Source organism: Ascaphus truei, chromosome 5 (genome assembly GCF_040206685.1).
Source record: "Ascaphus truei isolate aAscTru1 chromosome 5, aAscTru1.hap1, whole genome shotgun sequence".
In the NCBI taxonomy this organism is placed as follows: domain Eukaryota; kingdom Metazoa; phylum Chordata; class Amphibia; order Anura; family Ascaphidae; genus Ascaphus; species Ascaphus truei.
The window spans coordinates 194,276,488-194,298,782 of NC_134487.1; the positions used below are offsets into that span (position 1 = coordinate 194,276,488).

The 22,295-nt window shown below is 51.6% G+C and overlaps 1 protein-coding gene across 4 annotated transcripts in view; it reads right to left on the bottom strand.

Moving 5' to 3' along the window:
* PPP2R2A (protein phosphatase 2 regulatory subunit Balpha) overlaps positions 1-5,771 on the bottom strand; it is a 57,085-nt gene extending 51,314 nt beyond the window's left edge. For 2 of the 4 annotated variants that reach the window (XM_075601566.1, XM_075601569.1), the window contains exon 1: positions 177-272. In XM_075601566.1, the coding sequence (XP_075457681.1) occupies positions 177-213 (37 nt within the window). In that variant the 5' untranslated portion in view covers positions 214-272. Of the gene's footprint in view, positions 1-176; positions 273-5,478 lie in introns of those variants that run through there. The other 2 variants (XM_075601568.1, XM_075601567.1) reach the window with 2 other exon arrangements.
* Between the last annotated feature and the right edge of the window lie 16,524 nt (positions 5,772-22,295).

Below are 22,295 nucleotides of genomic sequence, written 5' to 3' on the forward strand. Positions count from 1 at the left end.
TTATCCACATGAAAGCAGAGCACATGAAGATTAATAAGCAAAGTTCAGACTTGTTCAAACAGGAAAAGGAAAGTTCTGGCTAAAGGAGACCTTAGACCAGAATAAAAAGCACCACATAGACAACACCATCTATTTCCACAGAAGAAAAAAAAAAAAGAAGTCTGCTTTAACGCTACCCAAAAAAACTGCTCGCGAAGACAACTTTGAAAACATTACTCCTGGGAACAAAGTCGCAATTCACAGAAATACTGTACCGCCCTCAAACTGAGCTACAAGTTCCGCCGATACAGGAAGGAGCTGTTTCCCAATCTCAGATCTCCTCACCCCTCAGGACAGAGGTGGTTCTCTGGGAGAAGTACCAACCATATCAAATCCTAAAGCAGGGTGACACCCTAACCCCACTGCTACATGCACCCAGACCGGCAGGAAAGTTGAAAAACTCATGCAACAACCTGCCTACCGCAGTTGCTTTTAAAATGATAGAATATGTTTGCCAGCTTTTCAAGTTCTAGGGAATACACTGCTCATGTTGCAGTGATGAGAAGCAACAGGAACCAATGGCAGTAACCCTGTTTAAGGCCCGTAATATAGTGGGTGCGCTTGCACCACAGTGCGCGCGGCACTTATAATTGGCTGTGGTTAGCCAGGCGTTCTATGCTAGGGCCGCGCGCGCACGGTAGCGAGCATGGAGCCGGCCAATGGGGGGGAGGGGGGGGAGGGGGCGGGGGCAAAGGAATGAAGACGCAGAAAAGAATCTTTTCGCGCCGCTACCGCTAAGAGTGAGCCTGCAATGTATGCATGCATGCATATTTATCAAAGTGGCACATATTGCAAATTATTTATTCTCGTCTGTTTATTATATAATAAATTATTAACTTTCAAACAATCTATACACACATATACACACACAACCTGTGCGCGTCGCTCACAGCACGGACCCGTACACAAAAAGTGTGCGTCACGTGCACGAGCGTCAACTATAAAACTAGCCTAAAGTGTTAAATCTAGGTGAATAATACCTTCCTTTTCTCCTGCTTGATCCCCAACAGGGAGGAGATATGCCATGTGCCATCTTCTATTTGCCACAGTCTGCTTTTATGAAGCACGTTTGATGTTTTAAAGGATGCTCATATTTGTTTCGGAAGGACAATTAGATTATTTTACAAAATATTGTCCATTCAGTAGTTTGCCCTTTTAAGGAACAGTAACTAATGAGGTAAGAATGGAGCCACATTGATTTGTGCTGTGTTTGAAGACATCTAGTTTACACAGACAGACATTTTAGACCCTACAAATATTATCTTAAAGCAAGATTTCTCTTGGATTGAAAACTAGGAGGATCTGAAGTTTAAAAAAAAAAAAAAAATTGCCTTTATCTCAATCTGAAAGATCATATTTGGAAGTGTCAGACAAAATAAAACAGGGTCAAATAACATGACCCCCATCAAACTCCTCTCTGCTCCTTTGTGTGCCCTAGGACTCCCTGCTATCCTAACCAATGGCACATGCCGGTGACAGTCAGTGTTACATGGTAAGGGGACCAATCAATCCATGGAGGAAGTGAGCAGCAGACAGGAAACTGTACAGTCTTTTATTATGTGTATGGATGCATTACACAATCTACACACGAAAGATACCAGAACTGATAAAAAAATAGTGTCAGACTGTACAGAACATAAGCATTTTGTAAAAACATTTATAAAATTGTGAGGGATATATTACCCGGATGTATTATGAGTGGGAGTGCTGCTAAGAGTAACGTGAAAAGGACAATAGTCCAATGTACAGACAGGACCTGATCCCCAGGGTGACAATTAAGGCCCTGCTCGCACAGCGCGCTACACGACGAGCGCGCGCGTTCGTCACTGATTCCTGGCTGCCAATGGTAGGGTTCAGTTTTGAAACTACCATTGGCTGCAAAGTACGACGTCGACGCTGCTGCAGTCGCGGGAGTTTTTTCAATCTGTGATCTCCGGCTGCAGCAGCGTGACGTCAATTTCAGCAGCCAATCAATGATCACGCGCTCCGGTAAAGGAGGTTCCCCGAGTTGCAATGGGTGGGGGTTCTTCCCCTGCAGCAGCGGGGCTCGCTCATTGGAGCAGGGGAGGCTCATACAAAACTTTTATAGTGAATTATAGCAAAGTAGGGTTGTGTGTTGAGCCCCCTCCGTCCCTGCTATACAGACGGCGCGCGGACACTCACCGCAGGAGACGGGATTCTGCCTGACTCTCCAGCTGCTGCATGTGTGGGTCAATTGGTGGTTTCGGGGGTTACAAAGGGCACAGCGGGCTCACAAAGTGCGCTACAAGAGAATGACACTTATATGATGTCGCCTTGTGTCGGATCATTCCGTCTGCTGGGGATGATCACACATCGACCAGCAGACGGAGGCACGCGGACGCGTTGCAAAGCCCCCTATGTGAACGCGGCCTAAGTCATGAGGAAGCTCATGGAGCATCACAGTGCACGGGTGTTATATGGTGTATAGAGTAACATGTAATACCAGCCAAGATTACTTAAATATTACTGATCTTCCTGAAAAGTTTTATATATGGCATGTGATATATGCACTTATGTATACATGTGCAGCAATATTTACACATATAGATGACAGACACACACACACAGCAAGAGAAATTATATTGACATAGAAATGTTGTGTACACAAGGGACCGGTGTTAGACATGGTGGAATATAATAATAATAATAATAGCTAAACTCTACTCATAACTGCCTCCTTTCCACCGATACTGCTCTCTCATCTTAGGCCTCGTCCAGGGTGGTGCCGAGCGGGCGGGCTCACGCTGGCCGCGATGAAACACATTGCGGCAATGTGTGTGGCCAGCGTGAGCGAGCACCTGCGCCCACAGCAAGCGCCTGCTCGGCGCAAGTAAATTTGAATTTGCCGCTCGCAAGCGCGTCACGTGAGCGGTTCGCCCAATGAGTGAGAACCAGCTCCGTGATGTCGTGGCCGCGCCCCCAGGCGGGCGCACGCCTAGCCGGCCCCAAATCGCCCTGTCGAGCAGGGCGCGCGCGCCAGCACGCCCGTTCCCTGCCCGCAGCCTTACACCTACTTCCATCCATGCCCCTTACCTGTGGAACCTCCTCACACTCTGTCGACGCCAAGCCCCTTCTCTCCCAACCTTTAAGGCAAATCTTAAAACTCACCAATTAAATTAACTATTTTGGCCAAGCACTGCCATCTACTGCACTTATGGCCTCGGACACGCTTACCGCTGGCGTGCTGAGGCGGGTGCTTTCCCTGGCCTTGCAGTTGCTTACCGCAAGCGCTCTCAGCAGGCCGTCAGGGGGTGGGCCAGTGACGTCACGGAGCTGGTACGCCCTCATTGGGCGAACCGCTCACGTGACTGGCCTGTCTCGCCGGCAAGCAGGGGAATTTTAAATTCCCCTAAGACCTGCGCTTCCGCAAGCGCACGGAAGCGCAGGTGAGCCCCTACTAAAGCCGCTCTAATTGCGGCTGTAGGGGCTCAGTGCTGAGCGGGAGCACGCGTCAGCACGCTTCCGCCAGCAAGCGCCAAACATGGCCAAGGCCTATTCCTTCACCTGTATGTATATCTTAATGTAGCACACACAATGCACTCATCTTTACAGAGACAGTACAGGAAATGATAATACAATAAGTGCAAACAAAATCAGATCATAGGAAAGGAAAGCCCTGCCGTGGACATCTTACAATCCAATCCGCTAAGGCTATGCTTATAGTGCAGGCGACGCGACCATCGCGTCAAAACAAATGCATTGTTGCTGTCTTCGGCGCTTATAGTGCACGCGACGGCGACAAAGTGACAGTGCTACCCAAAAAAAAAACAAATCTGGTAGTCACTGATATTTGATTTTTTTTCGGCGACGGTCTCCCCTTGCGGCCAATCAGGAGTTTCTCTGTCCCTCTGCCCTCCCCCTTTTCTGACATCACTGGCCTTGTAGCCAGCAACGTCCCCTAAATTTGAAAAGCAACTTTCGCAATTGCGACAGCATTGGACGCGTCGCCAGCACTATAAGCGCGACATTAGTCTCCCAACATAGATTGTAAACTCTCCAAGGCAGGCAATTCCATTCCTATTGTTTGTTGAACTTATTGTATTATAACTTCCAATACTATATGCCTCATTTGTAAAGCGCTGGGCACAGCTGTGGGCACTATATAAATCAAGATAGATACACACGTATAGAGCTGCAGCACCGAGCAGGGTTCATTGAACCAGTGACAGATGTATATTTCAGGCCAAAAAACAAAAAGGAAGTGCTAGAACAAGGCGGCATGATCTGAAGCTGGAGGGTGTCAGGCTCAGAAGAAATGTTTGATTCATACAAGGCTATTTACCCAGTGAGCCAGAAAGTTAAGAAACTTGATCAGCCTGACCCTAACCGGCCAGCCTAATCCTAACTGTATACCTGCCTAACCCATACCCAGTCAGTGGTCGCCCGTATAGTGCCGTCGATGGTGACACGACGGGTGACGTCACCCGTCGCCACAGGCGAAAGTTATATTTCGCCGGGCGGTGGCGTCGCAGGTTTGATTGGTTCCAGGGCCGGCACATGAGGCGACAGCCCTTGAAAAATCCAATTTTGCCAGCTACCAGTTTTGACAACGGCGCTCCGTCGCATTGTCGCGCTTAGTATAAGCGCACGCGGCAATGCATTTGTTTTCGGGCGACGTCGTGTCACAATAAGCGCGGCCTAATTCTACTATGCCATTTTAACCATATGTCAGCCTAACCTGTACCCAGCACTCTCTAAATCATAATAATCGCTGGCTAAAAAAGGGAGCAGGAGGATATTATAGAGCCGGCTGTTGGGTAAAGAGATACATGTTTTATGGAATAGCCTTTCAGCAGAGGTGGTAGAGGCCGATACAGGGAGTTCAGAAATGCTTGGAATAGGCATACAGCCAAACCCTAAAATGTGAAAGAAATCAAAGTATCTGATAAGGCCAACTGGTTCTTATCTGCAGTCAAATTCTGTTTGCAATGTGTATACACAGTAGAGTTGTATAAAGACTGTGCCCAAATGGCATTATATGAATATGCTATAAACCTCTAGGTACACAGGGTTCTATGGGGTGATGCATGTATGGATAAACATAAAAGACAATATACACAGAGGCCTACGCACCATTACCAGTGATGTATATTGTATACATAGGGCCCGTTCCCTTTTGTTACCTTGGGTGAGATATATATATACACAGTAAGTACATGCTGCGCCTTTAGGCTTCAGTGGATGTATATAGGACACATCTACAAGCAGTGTGTGCAAAAATGTTATATGTAAATTCCACAAGGGATTTACGTTTGTGTTTAAATACAAAACACACACACACACACACACACACACACACACACACACACACACACACACACACACACACACACACACACACACACACACACACACACACACACACACACACACACACACACACACACACACACACACACACACACCTCCGTCGGTTACCTGCCATGGTGCGCCTCACTAATAGCGGCGCTGCCGTGTGGGGCGGGCTCCGTGCCGCAGTGCACGCCTCCCCTCGGTGCTGGGCCTGAGCTCCAACCACGGATGGAGGCGGATGCCTGCGGTGGCCGCTGCCCGGCGCGGAAGGACCACACTCAGATGCCGCTGCTCACGGCTTCAAGATGGAGGAGCGGGCCACTCGTATGGTGACGTCACTCGGCGTGCCCATACGGGATTGGGGCGGGAACAGACGCGAGGCTCTGCGCGGAGAGGACATGACCAGGGGGCAGGACTACGGTCATGGCGTCATAATGGCCACTTGTGTGACGCCTCTTTATTCATTTTCCTGCCTGTCATTGTCATTGTGTTGCCTCCCTGCCTGTGACTGTCACTTTGACTGTATTTCGCCTCCCTGCTTGTTTGTGACTCACACTGTATCTGTGTCATATCCCTGACTGTTCTACTATGTGTGTGTCGGATCCATGCTGACAGTCTGTGCCTCTGACCCATTTCGTTTTATTTATTTATCTATAAAAAGTTTTACCAGGAAGTAATACATTGTGAGTTACCTCTCTTTTTCAAGTATGTCCTGGGCATAGAGTTAAGATGACAAATAATCAAATAATACATGGTTACAAATACAGTTACATAAGTGAACAGGGTATATATTATATATATATGTAGCTCTGTCCCTCTCCCCCCCTAAGTGAGACCTAGGGGGAGGCTGTAAATATGCTACTGGTGCTGCCTTTACCTGTTAGCACACAGGGGCCTGAGCCTCTGCCACAGAGAGCCTAGGGTGATGTACTTACAATCCGGTGCAGCGCCTCCACCTGTGAGGGATCCCAACGTTGTGGGAGGAGCCCCTCACAGGACCCAACACAAATCACACCCACACAGTATAAAATATGAAGGCCCTTTACTGTAACATAGATAACAGATAACTCTTAACACTCTATTCTCTATAATGACTAAGGCCTCGTCCATGCTCCCTGCTGGCGTGCTGAGGCGCAGGGAAAGTGGGTGCTTTCCCTGGCCTTGCGGTTGCTTACCGCACGCGCTGTCAGCGGGCCGTCAGGGGGCGTGCCGGGGGCGGGCGCGTCACTGGCCGAGGGCGGGCCAGTGACGTCACGGAGCTGGTTCGCCCTCACTGGGCGAACCGCTCACGTGACCGGCCTGTCGCGCCGGCAAGCGGGGGAATTTTAAATTCCCTTAAGACCTGCACTTCCGCAAGCGCGCGGAAGTGCAGATGAGCCCCTACTAAAGCCGCTCTAATTGCGGCTGTAGGGGCTCAGTGCTGAGCGGGAGCGCGCCTCAGCACGCTTCCGCCAGCAAGCGGTAAACATGGGCGAGGCCTAAGAGTACAACTGCCCACGCACCATGCAAGGCGTAACCCCACACCGTGTTCCAGCACCCCAAAGTCCCACACCTGGTGTGTGAGACAGCGCTGCCCGCAATGTGTATGTACTCTGTTGGTGCACGTTATAACGATACCTGCTGGGTGCTCCAGCACAAAGGATCCACGATCTCCGCGACGTCCTGGACTCCGCGGGGGCTGTTATCCATTAGGAGTGGTCTCCCCCTGAAGACAGTCCCTCTCTCTCTGCTAGATTAGGCCTGGTCCCAGACCTCTCTCTACGCAATAATAATGGGGCAGGATCCCTATCCTAGGGCCTGTCCCAAAAGCACCCACAAGCTAATGTACTGACACAGGGCCTAGGGGATTCTGGCCTAGTGCAGTGGGTCCCTGACCCCTGCATACACAACCTCCCCTAACCTTTACCCAGCTACAAATGCCTAGCAAGCCCTCAGCGCGCCAAAATGTATCTTTCTCCTCAAGAGATCTGGCCACTTGATTGGCTCCCTGGCGTCAGGTGGTTAGTAGCCCCAGGGGCTGCTGGTTCTTGTAGTCCCTTGCGGACCTCTGTACTATTGGGGCCGCGTGCGCGATCTCTACCACGGCGCCCTGCAGAGGGAGCTGCCAGCGAGCCTGTCGCCTCCCCACAACACCCCCCACGGCCGCGTGTGCGATTTCTACCGCGCCTGCACGACTTTGTAATGGCCGCCGCTAGCTCTATCTACGCATGTGCAACTGTGGGGAGTCTCTGAACTACAGAGCGCCTCTTCGGCCCTTTCTCAATCCCTGTAATGGCAGCCGCAACCCTTCTTCGCATGTGCAAGCCTCCGCACATGCGCGAGCCCCTAGAACATGGCGGTGCCCTTCGAAGGGAGCCCGTCACCTCCCTGCAACACCCCCCATGGCAGCGGAGGTAAGGGGGGGGAACGGGGGACCTGGCTACATCCTCCCCCTGGTGAAAACACCAATGAAACCGCTTGGAGGACAGCGTCACACAGCATAAGTTATACAATAAAAAATGCAAGGCATAATAGGTACAACTTATCACATGCACTTTGTCATCAAGGGTACATGACTTAGTAACCACATTGATACCTGAGGCCAGCTGGTGTTAGCTGTTTGCTGAGACCAATAGCGAGTTGCCCCTAACTGATCATGTGAGGGCGCCTCACTTTGACTCCTGTGAGTCTTCTTTACTGAAACTTGAGTCTCTGTAGACTCTTTTAACTCATGGTCGGGTGCTTCAGTCTCTGGTTCTACTCTACTTCCTCCCCCTGGTGGAAGGAACAGCAAGGAGTCTCTGAACTAGACCTTTACCCGGCCATCCGCATCACATATGCGGTAGACAGGGAGATCCTGACCTTTTCCTCGGTCTACCACATGGTGAATAGAGCGCTCCATTTTGCGTCTGGAGGAGGCAATTATTACCAGAGCGGTCACAACATAGTCCTGGCTTGCTCCAGCAGTTGCTTCAGAAGTGACGTCTTCTGGGGACATCATAAAATCTGGATGCAGATCCAGGTCTTGATACAGACGTGCTTGGGGATCCTTCACATAGAAGTAAGTGCCGAGCAGGGCCTCTTCACTGGATACTTCCATTGCAGCTTGCAGGGAGTAACGGTTTGGTGCCTCACCACTCCGCTGGCTGCTGACAGTTGTCAGGTCATCTGGAACGCTGTCCAAGACCACCTCCACTGCACTGGACATTACAATAGGGCCTACTCGGCTCTCCGGTCAGCAGGTAGACTGTGGGCACTGATCCACACTTACCACCAAATAGCAATCGGCTAGGGGGTACACCTCCGCGAGGACGCGATGCCGAGGCAAGTCAATCGCCTGGGCGACCATGCTTAAGGAGCTACCGTGCTCCGTGGTCACTTGGGGACTCACACCCGACACCCCTGGGGCAGTCAATTCACCCCTGTCATCGGTGGTAGGTACTGGTCCCAGGCCTGGGACCTATGGCCGTTGTAGGGCCCACGAGCCCACAGCACGGTCCGCGGCAACTGATGAGGCAAATGGGTCTTTGTCCTCAGCTTCACTTGAGTGGTCCGCTGGCTGATGCATCACCACGGATGGTTGACTACTGTCATCAGTAGAAGAAGATGTGGGTAGGGACACCTTCACTGGGGAACAGCGTTGGGGCACCTTGCATAGCATCACATCCACAGGTGTCTATCGGCAGTAAGTGGTCCCGCTCCGGCGCCAATAGTGGAAGCGCACCCAACTTTTCCTGGGCAGTCACCTTACCGTGGGGTTCCGGCATCTGTGGTTCCGGCATCTGTTGTTCCGGCTCCGGAACCGAGTCTGGAACTGCGTCTGGCACCGTGGTTAGAGCGCACGGGCCCTCCAAAGCCTCCTTGGTTGAAGTAGGTTGGTTAAGCGCATCGACCGCCCTAGTAGAGAGTTCAATCGCATCTTTCTTTGCGGGTTCCACAGGCCGCAGCAGCACAGGCTTCAGGAACTGTGCCCCGCAGCAGGCACACTTGTCTCCCCAGGTCAATTCGCCATCTGGAAAATCACACTTGGGGCATAGGCATCTGACGTACCTTTTTCCATCCACTTTCACTACCTGAACCCCTCTTGGTTGGTGATAGGGATCAAAGTCCATACCACCAGAGAGATTAAAGTCTTTCTGTAAGCACGGGCACAAAAGAAATGTTGCATACAGTCCTTCTGCTGGCCAAACACCATACAACTGAGGATGTGGTTCACTGCATCCTGTAGTTCAAAAACGATAACGATTAGAAAAAAGCCGGAAATCTACTTGCCAAAAAGAACTGGTAGAAACCAAGACCAAAATTAAAGATTTATTAAACTAAAAACATGAACATAAAAAAAACACAAAAAATCCTGGCAGATCCTCTAACGCGTTTCATGCACAGGGCGCTTTGTCAAAGAGAGAGGATTTGCCAGTTGCCCTTGAATTCTACTGCAATGCTTATGCTATTATTCAACAGGGGATGTGAGGAGTGATAGCACATATAAGTGTCGTTAATATTTTCTATTTTTAAGAAGGATCTCCAGCTACAAAATATATATTAACATATGTTTTTTCATTAAGCTCCGATTCTTGAGGGCTAAATATAGTCCTGAAAAATACTCTACACTGCATCCTGTACTTCCCTTAGTGTGGACAGAAGTTACGGATTAAGACTCATTGTGCTCCATCCCCCTAGTGGACTCCAGAGGAGGGGCACACAGTAGCATGGAGTGATCCTGGCTCTGCGCTGAGCCACCCACCTCGCGGGGGTGGAGCTCTGGTTTTCCCGGCATTTCAGGGTAGATAATGGGACACCATGAACTGAGCGCTCCGTGGAGCCGTAATTTGGATGGGCCTCCTTCTTTCATTACCTCGTGTCCTATACTCACTAACATTGAACACCACACTCTGTCTACGTCTATGCGACAGCCTAGGACTTTTGAATCCCATAGGCCTGGGTACTGACCCAATATTAAACATATATCACAGGAGGGTGCGTCAGCAGGAATTTGTCCTACAGCAAGGGTGTGTAGAGGGGGAACTCGATTCTTTACTGCCAATTCATAAACCTCCTGGCGGGATGGTACTGATAATGAGAACAACATAATTTTTAACTGAGTTCGGGTACCCCAGGTCTGAATCTGAGCAGTGCCTCCAAATGTAGCCCTGTTTCCCCCCCCCCCCCCTAAGTGAGATCTGGAGGTAGGCTGTAAAAATGCTATTGGTGCTACCTTTACCTGTTAGCTCACAGGGGCCTGAGCCTCTGCCACGGAGAGCCTGGGGTGATGTACTTACAATCCGGTGCAGCACCTGTGAGGGATCCCAATGTTGTGGGAGGAGCCCCTCACAGGACCCAACACATAAATCACACCCACACAGTATAAAATATAAAGGCCCTTTACTGTAACATAGATAACAGATAACTCTTAACACTCTATTCTCTATAATGACTAAGAGTACAACTGCCCACACACCATGCAAGGCGTAACCCCACACCGTGTTCCAGCACCCCAAAGTCCCACACCCAACCCCCCTGGTGTGTGAGACAGCGCTGCCCACAATGTGTATGTACTTTGTTGGTGTACGTTATAACGATACCTGCCGGGAGCTCTAGCACCCGGGCCCGCAGATATCTTCACAAAGGATCCGCGGATCCACGATCTCCTCTGTGACATCCTGGACTCCGCGGGGGCTGTTATCCATTAGGAGTGGTCTCCCCCTGAAGACAGTCTCCCTCTCTGCTAAATTAGGCCTTGTCCCAGACCTCTCTCTACTCAATATTAATGGGGCAGGTTCCCTATCCTAGGGCCTGTCCCTAAAGCAGCCACAAGCTAATGTACTTACTCAGGGCCTAGGGGGTTCTGGCCTAGTGCAGTGGGTCCCTGACCCCTGCACACACAACCTCCCCTAACCTTTACCCAGCTTCAACTGCCTAGCAAGCCCTCAGCGTGCCAAAATGTATCTTTCTCCTCAGCAGATCTGGCCACTTGATTGGCTCCCTGGCATCAGGTGGTTAGCAGCCCCAGGGGCTGCTGGGTCTTGTAGTCCCTTGCGGACCTCTGTACTATTGGGGCCGCGTGCGCGATCTCTACCACGGCGCCCTGCGGAGGGAGCCGCCAGCGAGCCCGTCGCCTCCCCATAACACCCCCCACGGCAGCGGAGGTAAGGGGGGGGAACGGAGGACCGGAGGGGACCTGGTTACATATACAAGACATTGCATGCACAGTTAAAGATAATATATATCATAGGCGTATGTAACAGTTACAGACCAAATTAAAATGTGAGACAGCTTTAGTTTAGAAAGAACTTAAACTTGTGTCGGCTGTGAGAGTCTCTGGTAGATTGTTCCAGTTGTGAAGTGCACAGTAAGAGAATGAGGAGCGGCCGGATAATTTGTTGAGCCTTGGGACCATGAACAGACTTTTGGAGTCAGACTTTTGGAGTCAGACTTTTGGAGTCAGATATTAATTCTAGGATATCTGAGATCTCAGATGATGTGCTGCATGTGGTAGGGGTGAGGAGCTTGTTCAGATAGATGGGTAGCTTGCGCAGGAAGTATTTGAAGGCAAGACAGGAAAGGTGAAATTTGCGCCTAGACTACTGTAAAGTGATGACCAATCTAGTTCTTTGAGAATTTCGCAGTGATGTGTGTTGTAGTTGCATTGGAGAACAAAACGGCATATTGAATTGTAGAGGGTGTCAAGTTTGCTAAGGTGGGTTTGGGGTGCCGAGCCATATACTATGGGGTCTATGTACTAAGCAGCGAAAAAAAGCATTCGCCAGTTTTTGAACTAGCCATGTTTTTGGCGTGTTTCACTCGCTGTATACAGGAATGGGCGAATCCGCAACGAATCAATACGCCACCACCATTTGCCAAGATGGCGAATAGTTTGGCGTGAATATTCAAATGGCGTGCACGCATCGCCAATGGCGTTCTGTTTCTGAATCGCTCGAGTACACAACCAATGGCGTGATTGAGCAGCCTATTTAAAGGTGACATTTGTTTATATTCTTTCTCTGTGTTGTTGGGAGAGAGAGGGAGTGACGGACAGAGCTGTGCATTGTGAGAGAAATTGATAGACGTGTTGATTGATTTGTTTTGTGCTGTTATATTTTGTTTGAAACTTATTGTTATTGTCTGTTTGAAAGTGTTTAGTGAGCTTGAGGTTTAATTTTTTTTGTGTTGCTTGTGAGTGCTAGAGGTATGGACAGGAGGCGTGGGAGTCAGAGGAGTGATGCTGTGGTGAGTGGTGATGCTGAGGTGAGTGATGTGAGTCAGGACAGTGATGCTGGTGTGAGTAGTGATGCTGAGGTGAGTGCTGTGAGTCAGGAGAGTGATGCTGGTGTGAGTGCTGCTCGTGTGAGTAGCCGTGTGAGAGAGGGGAGTGATGCTAGGGTGAGTGCTGCTCGTGTGAGTAGCCGTGTGAGAGAGGGGAGTGATGCTAGGGTGAGTGCTGCTCGTGTGAGTAGCCATGTGAGAGAGGGGAGTGATGCTAGGGTGAGTGCTGCTCGTGTGAGTAGCCGTGTGAGTAAGGGGAGTGGTGGTGGTGGGGTGCATGGTGGTGGTGGGGTGCGTGGTGGTGGTGGGGTGCGTGGTGGTGGTGGGGTGCATGGTGGTGGTGGGGTGCGTGGTGGTTGTGGGGTGCGGGGTGGTGGTGGTGGGGTGCATGGTGGTGGTGGAGTGCATGGTGGTGGTGGGGTGTCTGATGGTGCAGTGCTCCTGGAGTCTCTTCCATTGGAAGAAGGGGAGTCCAGTCAGCAGCAGCCACGTGCCAAGGCTGCACGTGCTCAGAGGGGGGAAAAAAGCGGGCCATGAAATAAACGCTTTAATACGGCTGAAAATACAGCCCTTGTGACGGGCATTGTGACCAACTCTGATCAGCTGTATGTTCATTTATTAGGTAAGAACATTTATTCATTGATTATCTAACAAATTGTACTGCTATGATTATTCATAAATAATTTTTAATATATCTGATCTAATTAACGTCATGTATGTCATATGTAATACATGGCATCTATGTAAGTATGTAATGGATCTTATGTATGTATGTAAATGTCCTTCATGTATTTCAAGATAGAATGCTTGTAATAGATGCGAGAATATTGTATTTATCAAAACATGATCAGTTTGTCTTACAACTGAATATTTGATTTCATCACAGAATGTATGTTATGTAGATTCATTAATAATGTCCTTGCTCCACTAATTGAAGGCTGGATGCAAAGTACAGTGACTTTAACAGCATTATTTATCATTAATGTCAGAGTCAACATTGCTTATTACTATTGTAGGCTTGCGGTATCAATGTTACATTTAAAATATGCCTTTTTGTATAGTTATGTCTATGTATTTTAATATCTCCAATTTTATACATACATTAAACAACATCAATTCACGCATACACGGCATATATATGTAAGGGTGTGCTAAAACCCGGTGTGTGTGTATGGCAGGTTCTCTGACGGCACGGTATATAGGGGGCCGCCATGTTGTTGCGCAATACTGTGAGGACACGGACAAGGTCGTGAGGTCGCGCATGCGTAAGGGGAGCGCGCGAACGCGGGGCCAATAAGGAAAGGCTCTGATAATGGACGGCAACTCCCGTGAGCTCTGGGGGCAATCACCTGATGCTAGGAGCCAATGAGAGGGCGGGGATTACGAAGACAGGAACAGGAAGCGTGGGGGCAGAGACCACATTAGGCAGAGGAGCTCGGGACCGAGCGAGAGGAGGAGTGTGATTGCAGGGGGTCCGTGACCCGCCTGCATAGGCCAGAGATTACCCCCAGGCCCCTAGGAGATTTTCCCTGAGTCACCGTAGGCTGCGGTACTGTAGGGACGCCCGGTAGTGGAGAGTATTGTCATCTTAGATAGGGACAGCGCAGGAGTTGTGGACAGTCATCTGGGATCAGACGGCTGGACATCTCGGCGTCCGGAGGATCCGAGCGGGAGCAGCGGACCCTTTGTGAAGAGGCGCCGGTCACCGCCGTGACCGGAAGGTACAATTGTAAATCAAGTGCACCAACACCGGTCATCAGGCGCTGATCCCGCTTTAGGATTAACTCTAGCAGGACATTAGCGAGTGGCTAGCGGACTGAGGCATTAGCTACCCTCTTGCAAGGACAAACCTCTCTAGAGTGTGGCAGGGCCACTGTTATACAGAACACTTCACTAGGAATGCGGCCGAGCCGCGTAGTACAAGGACTTCAACGTATAGTATAAGTTATGTGTGATGTTATGTAGGGGTTAAGACGTGGTTACTTAGACACAGTAAACTTGGTTGCACGCATTGTTGGTATGTTTCTTGCCCAGGGCGATCTTACGTAATGGGGATCCTGGGTGAGTGGAGGCGCTGCGCTAGAATCCTTACCCCAGGCTCCCAGCTAGCGGAGGCTCATATCTCCTGGAGCCGCAGGTTAAGTACCGCACTAGTAGTCCCTTAGGAAGGTGTTCAGAAAAAGGGCTACATTTTAGGCGCTGCTGAGAGTCAGACCTGGGGTGCCCCAATATTTTTTTCTCAAATTGTGCAACAAGTATTCCACCATGTCTGTGCCCTCGCCGCTTGAGGTGCGCAAGTGGGCCCAGCGGTATGAGGTCCCTCTGACATGTGTTTTTGGCCTGGGGCATGTCCCCGCCGTTCTCTCACTCAGCACTGTAACAGACCATGTCAGAAAACTCCCGCTTATGGACACTGCCCGAGTGCAAGACCACTACTATGATCGGGACCAGTTGTGGCGCAAAATATTATATGTCACAGAACAGGACATATGCCCCGAATCTCTGCCCTTGGTACTGCTATTGCCTGAGGCCCCCAGCGTACACTGTCCCATAGTGCAAGTGGACCCCAACGAACCCCTGGCCGCTTCTACCCCCCAGAGGGGGTACCCCAGCTCGTTAGGTGCCGTCACCGGCAGCTTCGACCGCACCCCTGAAAACAGTTTGCACCCGCGGTGGCCTGCTGCAATGGGCCTGGGCGCTTCATTCACCCCGTCCGTCCTGAGGCCCGCCCCGAATAGACTCAGTATGCCCCGACTAGATGCCTACTCCCCCGCCGGGGGTAGCCTAATGGATAATGTCTCTATCCCTGTGCTCGCAGAGGCCATCCATCACTCCACACAGGCCCACCAATACCGGAAGTTAAAGGCGTTCTCAGGTGACAAACACACACCTCAGGGAGAAGTTGGATTTGAAGAGTGGCTGGATCACACGGAACAGGTACTGCCTGAATGGTCCTGCACTGACGCCGTCCGTCGACAGCGTATCGTGGAATGTCTCCGACCCCCAGCGTCCCATATGGTGCACTGGTATCGGGACGATCACCCGGATGCTGATGCGGCGGGACTCATTTACTGCCTTACCAAGGCCTATGGGGCCCCTGTGGATGTCTATGCCCTGATGGCCAAGTTTCATGCGTTGGCCCAGAAAGAGGGAGAAATGGTGTCCGACTTTCTCAGACGTCTGCATCTGGAACTGTGGACCCTGGTGAGAAAGGGCGTGGTACCGAAGGTGGATGCCGACGGATTGCACACTACCCAGCTATTGAGGGGGCTCCTGCCCCTGCATCCGGTGTCTGTACGTGTCAGCGGCTGCCTAGTACCCGGACAAGCCTTGGCGTTCAGTGACCTAATGGACCGAGTACAAGCGCATGAGACTGTACTGCTGGGGCGTGACTTAACCCCTGGAAAGAAGGCGTCGGGTGGAACCAAGGACACCAAAAAGTCAGAAGCTAAAGCCGAGGCCTCGGAGAGCGGGGACCCCGACAAAGAGGTTTCGGAGGCGGCGACCGTTGCCCGGCCCCGCCCAGTGTCGGGGCGAAACTCACCTCCCGCCCGAAGTGACACCTACCTCAGTCAAATCCAGTGTTACACTTGCGGGAAAATGGGACACCTTCGGGCGCGTTGCCCCTCCCAACGGAGAACGGCGTCTCGACCAGCGCAGTCTATGCCGTGCGCTCCCCAGGACAGTGGAGCCGTGGCCCAGCCCTCAACAAGCACTCGGATCGGACCCGCTGCCATCGTTCGGGTAGTAATTGAAGGCATCTATGCTTCGGCATTGATGGATACGGGATCCCAGGTGACCATAGTGTATCGGCCCTTCTATGACCAACACTTACATCGGCTGCCGCTGTTATCCGCTGACTCCTTACGGTTGAGGGGGCTGAGCCACGAAGACTATCCCATCGATGAAGTGGTAAAAGTACATCTGGACATTCCCCAGCTGAACACCGGCAAGCACCACCCCATGGAAGTGGAAGCCTTAGTGTGTCCCGAGCCACAAGACCACCCCAGCGCCCCGATAATCCTGGGGACCAACACCGACATTGTGCAGTCGGTGATCCGCATGTACCTACAGTAGAGGCAACTCTTATTCTAACAAAAACCAGTGGCAATTCCCCAAAAAACTCAGGAAACACCCAGGTACATTCTGAATACATGCCTTAAACTTTCCTTAAACTAGCCCCAGCATTTCTGCATTGATTAATGGCCTATCAGATTAACAGCGGGGGTCCCTGGCAGTCCCATTCAAACTGAATTGGACTGCCAGGGATCCCTGCTGTGTTAATCCTATGGGTCGTTAGTCAATGCAGAAATACCTTAAACGTGCCTCAAACTAGCCCAGAACATACCCAGCACATACCCAGCACATACCCAGAATGTAACCCGGCTAGTTTACGGCAAATGTTAGAATAAACGTTGCCTCTACTGTACAAGAAGCGGGCGAAGCCCCGCTGCTAGCCCTTGCTACGTGTCCGGCCCTCCAAAGAGGCTTGCGGTAAAATTGCGACTGAAGAGGAGCATGGGATGCTATACAGTCAAGAGTGGGGACTGACCCAGATTCCGCCTGGGGAAGGGAGAATGATGATCGCGGCCTGCCACTACCCGGATAGACGTCTGGAAGATCAGCTCTTTTCCCTGGAGAGCACGACAAGGGATGATCAGCGGCTTGGCTATGAACTCTTAGCTTCCGTAAGAGAGTGGGCGGGGAAAATTCCGGACAGAACCTGGGTGTATGTGCAGAATATCTCCCCGTACCCCATGTGTATCGATCGTCGGCAGCCGCTGGGCAGAATATACCCGGTGGTACCCGAAAAGAAGGCTTTGGAAGGACGGCTGGCTGCCACCACTCATGAAGTGGCCCCCCTATTGGCCTTTGACTTCGGACACTCGCCGCTAACGGGCGACTGGAGAAAGAGATTGCAGACCAAGCTAGGAGAACGACGAGGGGTGTTTTCCACGAGTGATATGGACGTGGGGTGCAGTCGCAGCGCCCGCCATACCATTCAGATGAATGACACTGCTCCGTTCCGGGAGCGCTCCCGCCGTCTAGCCCCCCGAGATGTGGAAGAGGTGCGGAGGTTGATAGCCGAAATGGAGAAAGCCGGGGTTGTTCAAGGATCACACAGTCCCTACGCTTCTCCCATTGTGGTGGTCCGTAAGAAGAATGGGGCGGTGCGTCTATGCGTAGACTACAGAACATTGAATAACCGCATGGTACCCGACCAGTACACCCTACCGCTCATTGAGGACCTACTGAACGCCTTGACGGGAAGCAAATGGTTCAGCGTACTAGACTTACGGTCAGGATATTATCAAGTACCAATGGGTCTGGAAGACCAGGAGAAGACGGCCTTCATCTGTCCACTAGGGTTTTATCAATTCACGCGCATGCCGCAAGGGATCTGCGGGGCCCCAGCCACCTTTCAGAGGTTGATGGAACAGACCCTGGGAGACATGAACCCACAAGAATGCCTGGTGTACTTGGATGACATTATAGTGTTCGGGAAAACCCTGGAGGAACACAAGGAGCGGTTACTGAAGGTATTGGATCGACTTCAGAAGGAGGGGCTCAAGCTGTCCCTGGACAAATGCAAATTTTGTCGCACGTCCGTGACATACGTGGGCCACATCGTCTCAGCTGAGGGGATTTCCACCGACCCAGGGAAGATCGAGGCCGTAGTGAATTGACCCCGGCCCAGTAATGTCGAAGAGCTGCGATCCTTTCTGGGGTTTTGTGGCTATTACCGACGTTTCGTGGAGGGCTACTCAAGTAAAGCCAAACTCCTGAATAACCTGTTAAAAATCTATCCTGAGGATGCCGGTCGGAAAAGTGTCACAGCGCAAACTCCCTTCGGAGAGAAGTGGACCCCGGCTTGTGAACAAGCGTTCCTAAAACTGAAAGCCAGTCTAACACAGGCCCCGGTACTGGCCTACTGCTGCGGCCAAGTTTATTCGAGCATTTGCCCGTTCTTGGCCGCAGCAGTAGCCTGGCGCGCGCCCGAGAGTGACGGGCGCGCGCCGAAGCAGCGGAAGAGCACCCTCCGATCGGGGCGCTCTCCCTACCGCTGCCGGGTCCGCCGGGTCCCCCGGAACCCCCTGCCGCTGTCCCGCGATCGCGGGACACCAGGGCTCCCTCGGGGAGCCCCTGGACGCGCGTGCAGGGGGCGCACGCTCCCGAAGACGCGTGACCGCGCGTCTATGACGCGCGGCACGCCGAGGGGCGGCCACTAGCAAGCCGGGAAATCTCCCGGCTTGCGGTACCGGCCACACTTTAATAAAGTGTGTCGGTAGTGTATGCCGACCCTGATCGCGAGTATGTGCTACACGTGGATGCCAGTTTTAGCGGACTAGGAGCAGTGTTGCACCAGAAACACGATACCGGGCTCCGCCCAGTGGCATACGCGAGTCGAAGCTTGACCCCCAGCGAACAGAACTACCCTGTCCACAAGCTGGAATTCCTAGCCCTCAAATGGGCAGTAGTGGACAAGTTACATGACTATCTGTATGGGGTACAGTTTGAAGTGCGGACAGACAATAATCCCATGACGTACATTAATACGTCCGCCAAACTAGATGCGACCGGTCACCGGTGGCTGGCGGCACTGGCCAACTACCGTTTCAACCTCAAGTATAAACCAGGGCCCACCAACGTGGGGGCCGATGCCTTGTCACGAAGACCAGGGCTTCCACCTGTCCGGGATGAGGAGGTGTGGGAAGAGATTCCAGGGCCTGGTATACGGGCTCTATGCTCTACAGCCGCAGTAGTCGACAATCAGATCGCCTTTTCGGAACTAAGAGTAGCCGACTCATTGGGGTGCCAACCCCGGGCTGTTCCTCTGGCTTATCGAAGCGGGGACGGAATGAACATTACAGAAGACAAGATTATTCCCTGGAACAAGCTAGTGCAGTATCAAATTCAAGACCCCGTGGTGGAATTAGCTCGACAAGCTTTGCAGCAAGAAAACCCCTCTATCCTTAAGCAAGCCCCCAGAGAATTGGTGAAACTCCTGTTGAACGAGTTCGGAAAATTCGAACAGGACAATTGTCTCCTGTATCGGGTCATACCCTACCATAATCATCCCGACCGACGACAGCTATTCCTGCCCAAGATTCTGCGGAATATGGTCCTTCGGGCCCTACACGACGATCATGGCCATCTAGGTGTCGACAAAACATTCGGGTTACTTCGGGACCGGTTCTACTGGCCAAAGATGAGGGACTCCGTAGAGGTTCATTGCCGACAGTGTACCCGCTGCATACAAAGGAAGACCTTACCCACTCAAGCTGCCCCCATGGAGCATTTGAAAAGCTCTGGCCCCATGGATTTGGTGTGTATGGACTTCTTATGCATCGAGCCAGACTCCAGGGGCATCAGTAATGTACTAGTGATTACGGACCATTACACCCGATATGCCCAAGCATTCCCCACCAAAGATCAGCGCGCAGTGACTGTGGCTAGAGTATTATGGGAAAAATACTTCATGCACTATGGGTTACCGAATCGATTACACTCGGATCAAGGCAGAGACTTCGAGAGCACTCTCATTAGGGAACTGTTGAAGTTGTTAAATATAGCCAAGTCACGGACGACTCCGTACCACCCTGAGGGGGATGCTATGCCTGAACGGTTCAACCGCACGCTACTCGACATGCTGGGGACACTAACTAGCTCTCAGAAGAAAGAGTGGAGCAAGCATGTGGAGACACTGGTGCACGCATACAACTGTACCCGCCACGAGTCTACCGGGTATACCCCCTACTTTTTGATGTTCGGAAGGGAAGCGCGACTACCTGTGGATGTGCGACTGCGGATATCTACCGACGGGGTATCCAACCGAACGCATTTCCGATATGTACAGAGACTGCAAGACAGTCTACAACAGGCGTATAAATTAGCGGAAAAGACGGCGGCACAATTAAATGCGGGCAACAAGAGGCGCTATGACCACAAAGTGAGACATAAAGAGATTCGTCTGGGGGATGCTGTCCTTCTGCGTAATTTAGGCGTTCCGGGGAAACACAAGTTAGCTGATAGGTGGAGAGATGGGGTGTATGAAGTAGAATCACAGATGCCTGGCCTTCCGGTGTACCGCATCAAGGATTCAGAAGGCCGAGTAAAAGTATAGCATAGGAATCATCTGCTCCCCATACCTCAAGTAGGGGACAACGAATTGGAAGTGCCCACCGTTTCAATAGATGGTGAAGATGGGAATACAGAGGATGGCCTAGAGACTGTAATAAATGCCACCTCTGAGAATCCGATGGAGGGAACCTCTCAAAGGGGCCTTCCGACCGCGGGGGCATCTCCCGAAGGAGCTACGGGTAAAGAGCCCCTTGGTCCAACGACAGATACGCTGACTCCAGTGAGCCAGCCGTTAGATCCACAGAGCCCGTGCTTTGTGCCGCAAAGAGACTTTGTAGATTTGTTGAACCCCTCAAGGGCGGAATTGGGAATGCCCAGTGAAACTTGCTCTTCTCCAGAGGAGGTAGCTGAAGAGCTACCTCGCCGAAGCCAAAGAACTGGTCAACCTCCAATGAGGATGGCGTACGACCAATTCGGGGCACCCCATTATGAGGCTCAGCAGTGGGCTCGCCGCAGAGTACAGTCGGTAGTAGTAATGTTTACTGAGCTGTGCAATTTAATCTAGAGTGTCAGTAATGTACTGTGTGCGTTGACCTGTGTATAAAGTTATGTAGATATAGCCCAAGCGGGGACGTTGGGTTCTGCGGGGGGGAGAGTGTAAGGGTGTGCTAAAACCCGGTGTGTGTATGGCAGGTTCTCTGACGGCACGGTATATAGGGGGCCGCCATGTTGTTGCGCAATACTGTGAGGACACGGACAAGGTCATGAGGTCGCGCATGCGTAAGGGGAGCGCGCGAACGCGGGGCCAATACGGAAAGGCTCTGATAATGGACGGCAACTCCCGCGAGCTCTGGGAGCAATCACCTGATGCTAGGAGTCAATGAGACGGCGGGGATTACGAAGACAGGAACAGGAAGCATGGGGGCAGAGACCACGTTAGGCAGAGGAGCTCGGGACCGAACGAGAGGAGGAGTGTGATTGCAGGGGGTCCGTGACCCGCCTGCATAGGCCAGAGATTACCCCCAGGCCCCTAGGAGATTTTCCCTGAGTCACCGTAGGCTGCGGTACTGTAGGTACCGGTACTGTAGGTACTGTAGACGCCCGGTAGTGGAAAGTATTGTCATCTTAGATAGGGACAGCGCAGGAGTTGTGGACAGTCATCTGGGATCAGACGGCTGGACATCTCGGCGTCCGGAGGATCCGAGCGGGAGCAGCGGACCCTTTGTGAAGAGGCGCCGGTCACTGCCGTGACCGTAAGGTACAATTGTAAATCAAGTGCACCAACACCGGTCATCAGGCGCTGATCCCGCCTTAGGATTAACTCTAGCAGGACATTAGCGAGTGGCTAGCGGACTGAGGCATTAGCTACCCTCTTGCAAGGACAAACCTCTCTAGAGTGTGGCAGGGCCACTGTTATACAGAACACTTCACTAGGAATGCGGCCGAGCCGCGTAGTACAAGGACTTCAACGTATAGTATAAGTTATGTGTGATGTTATGTAGGGGTTAAGACGTGGTTACTTAGACACAGTAAACTTGGTTGCACGCATTGTTGGTATGTTTCTTGCCCAGGGCGATCTTACGTAATGGGGATCCTGGGTGAGTGGAGGCGCTGCGCTA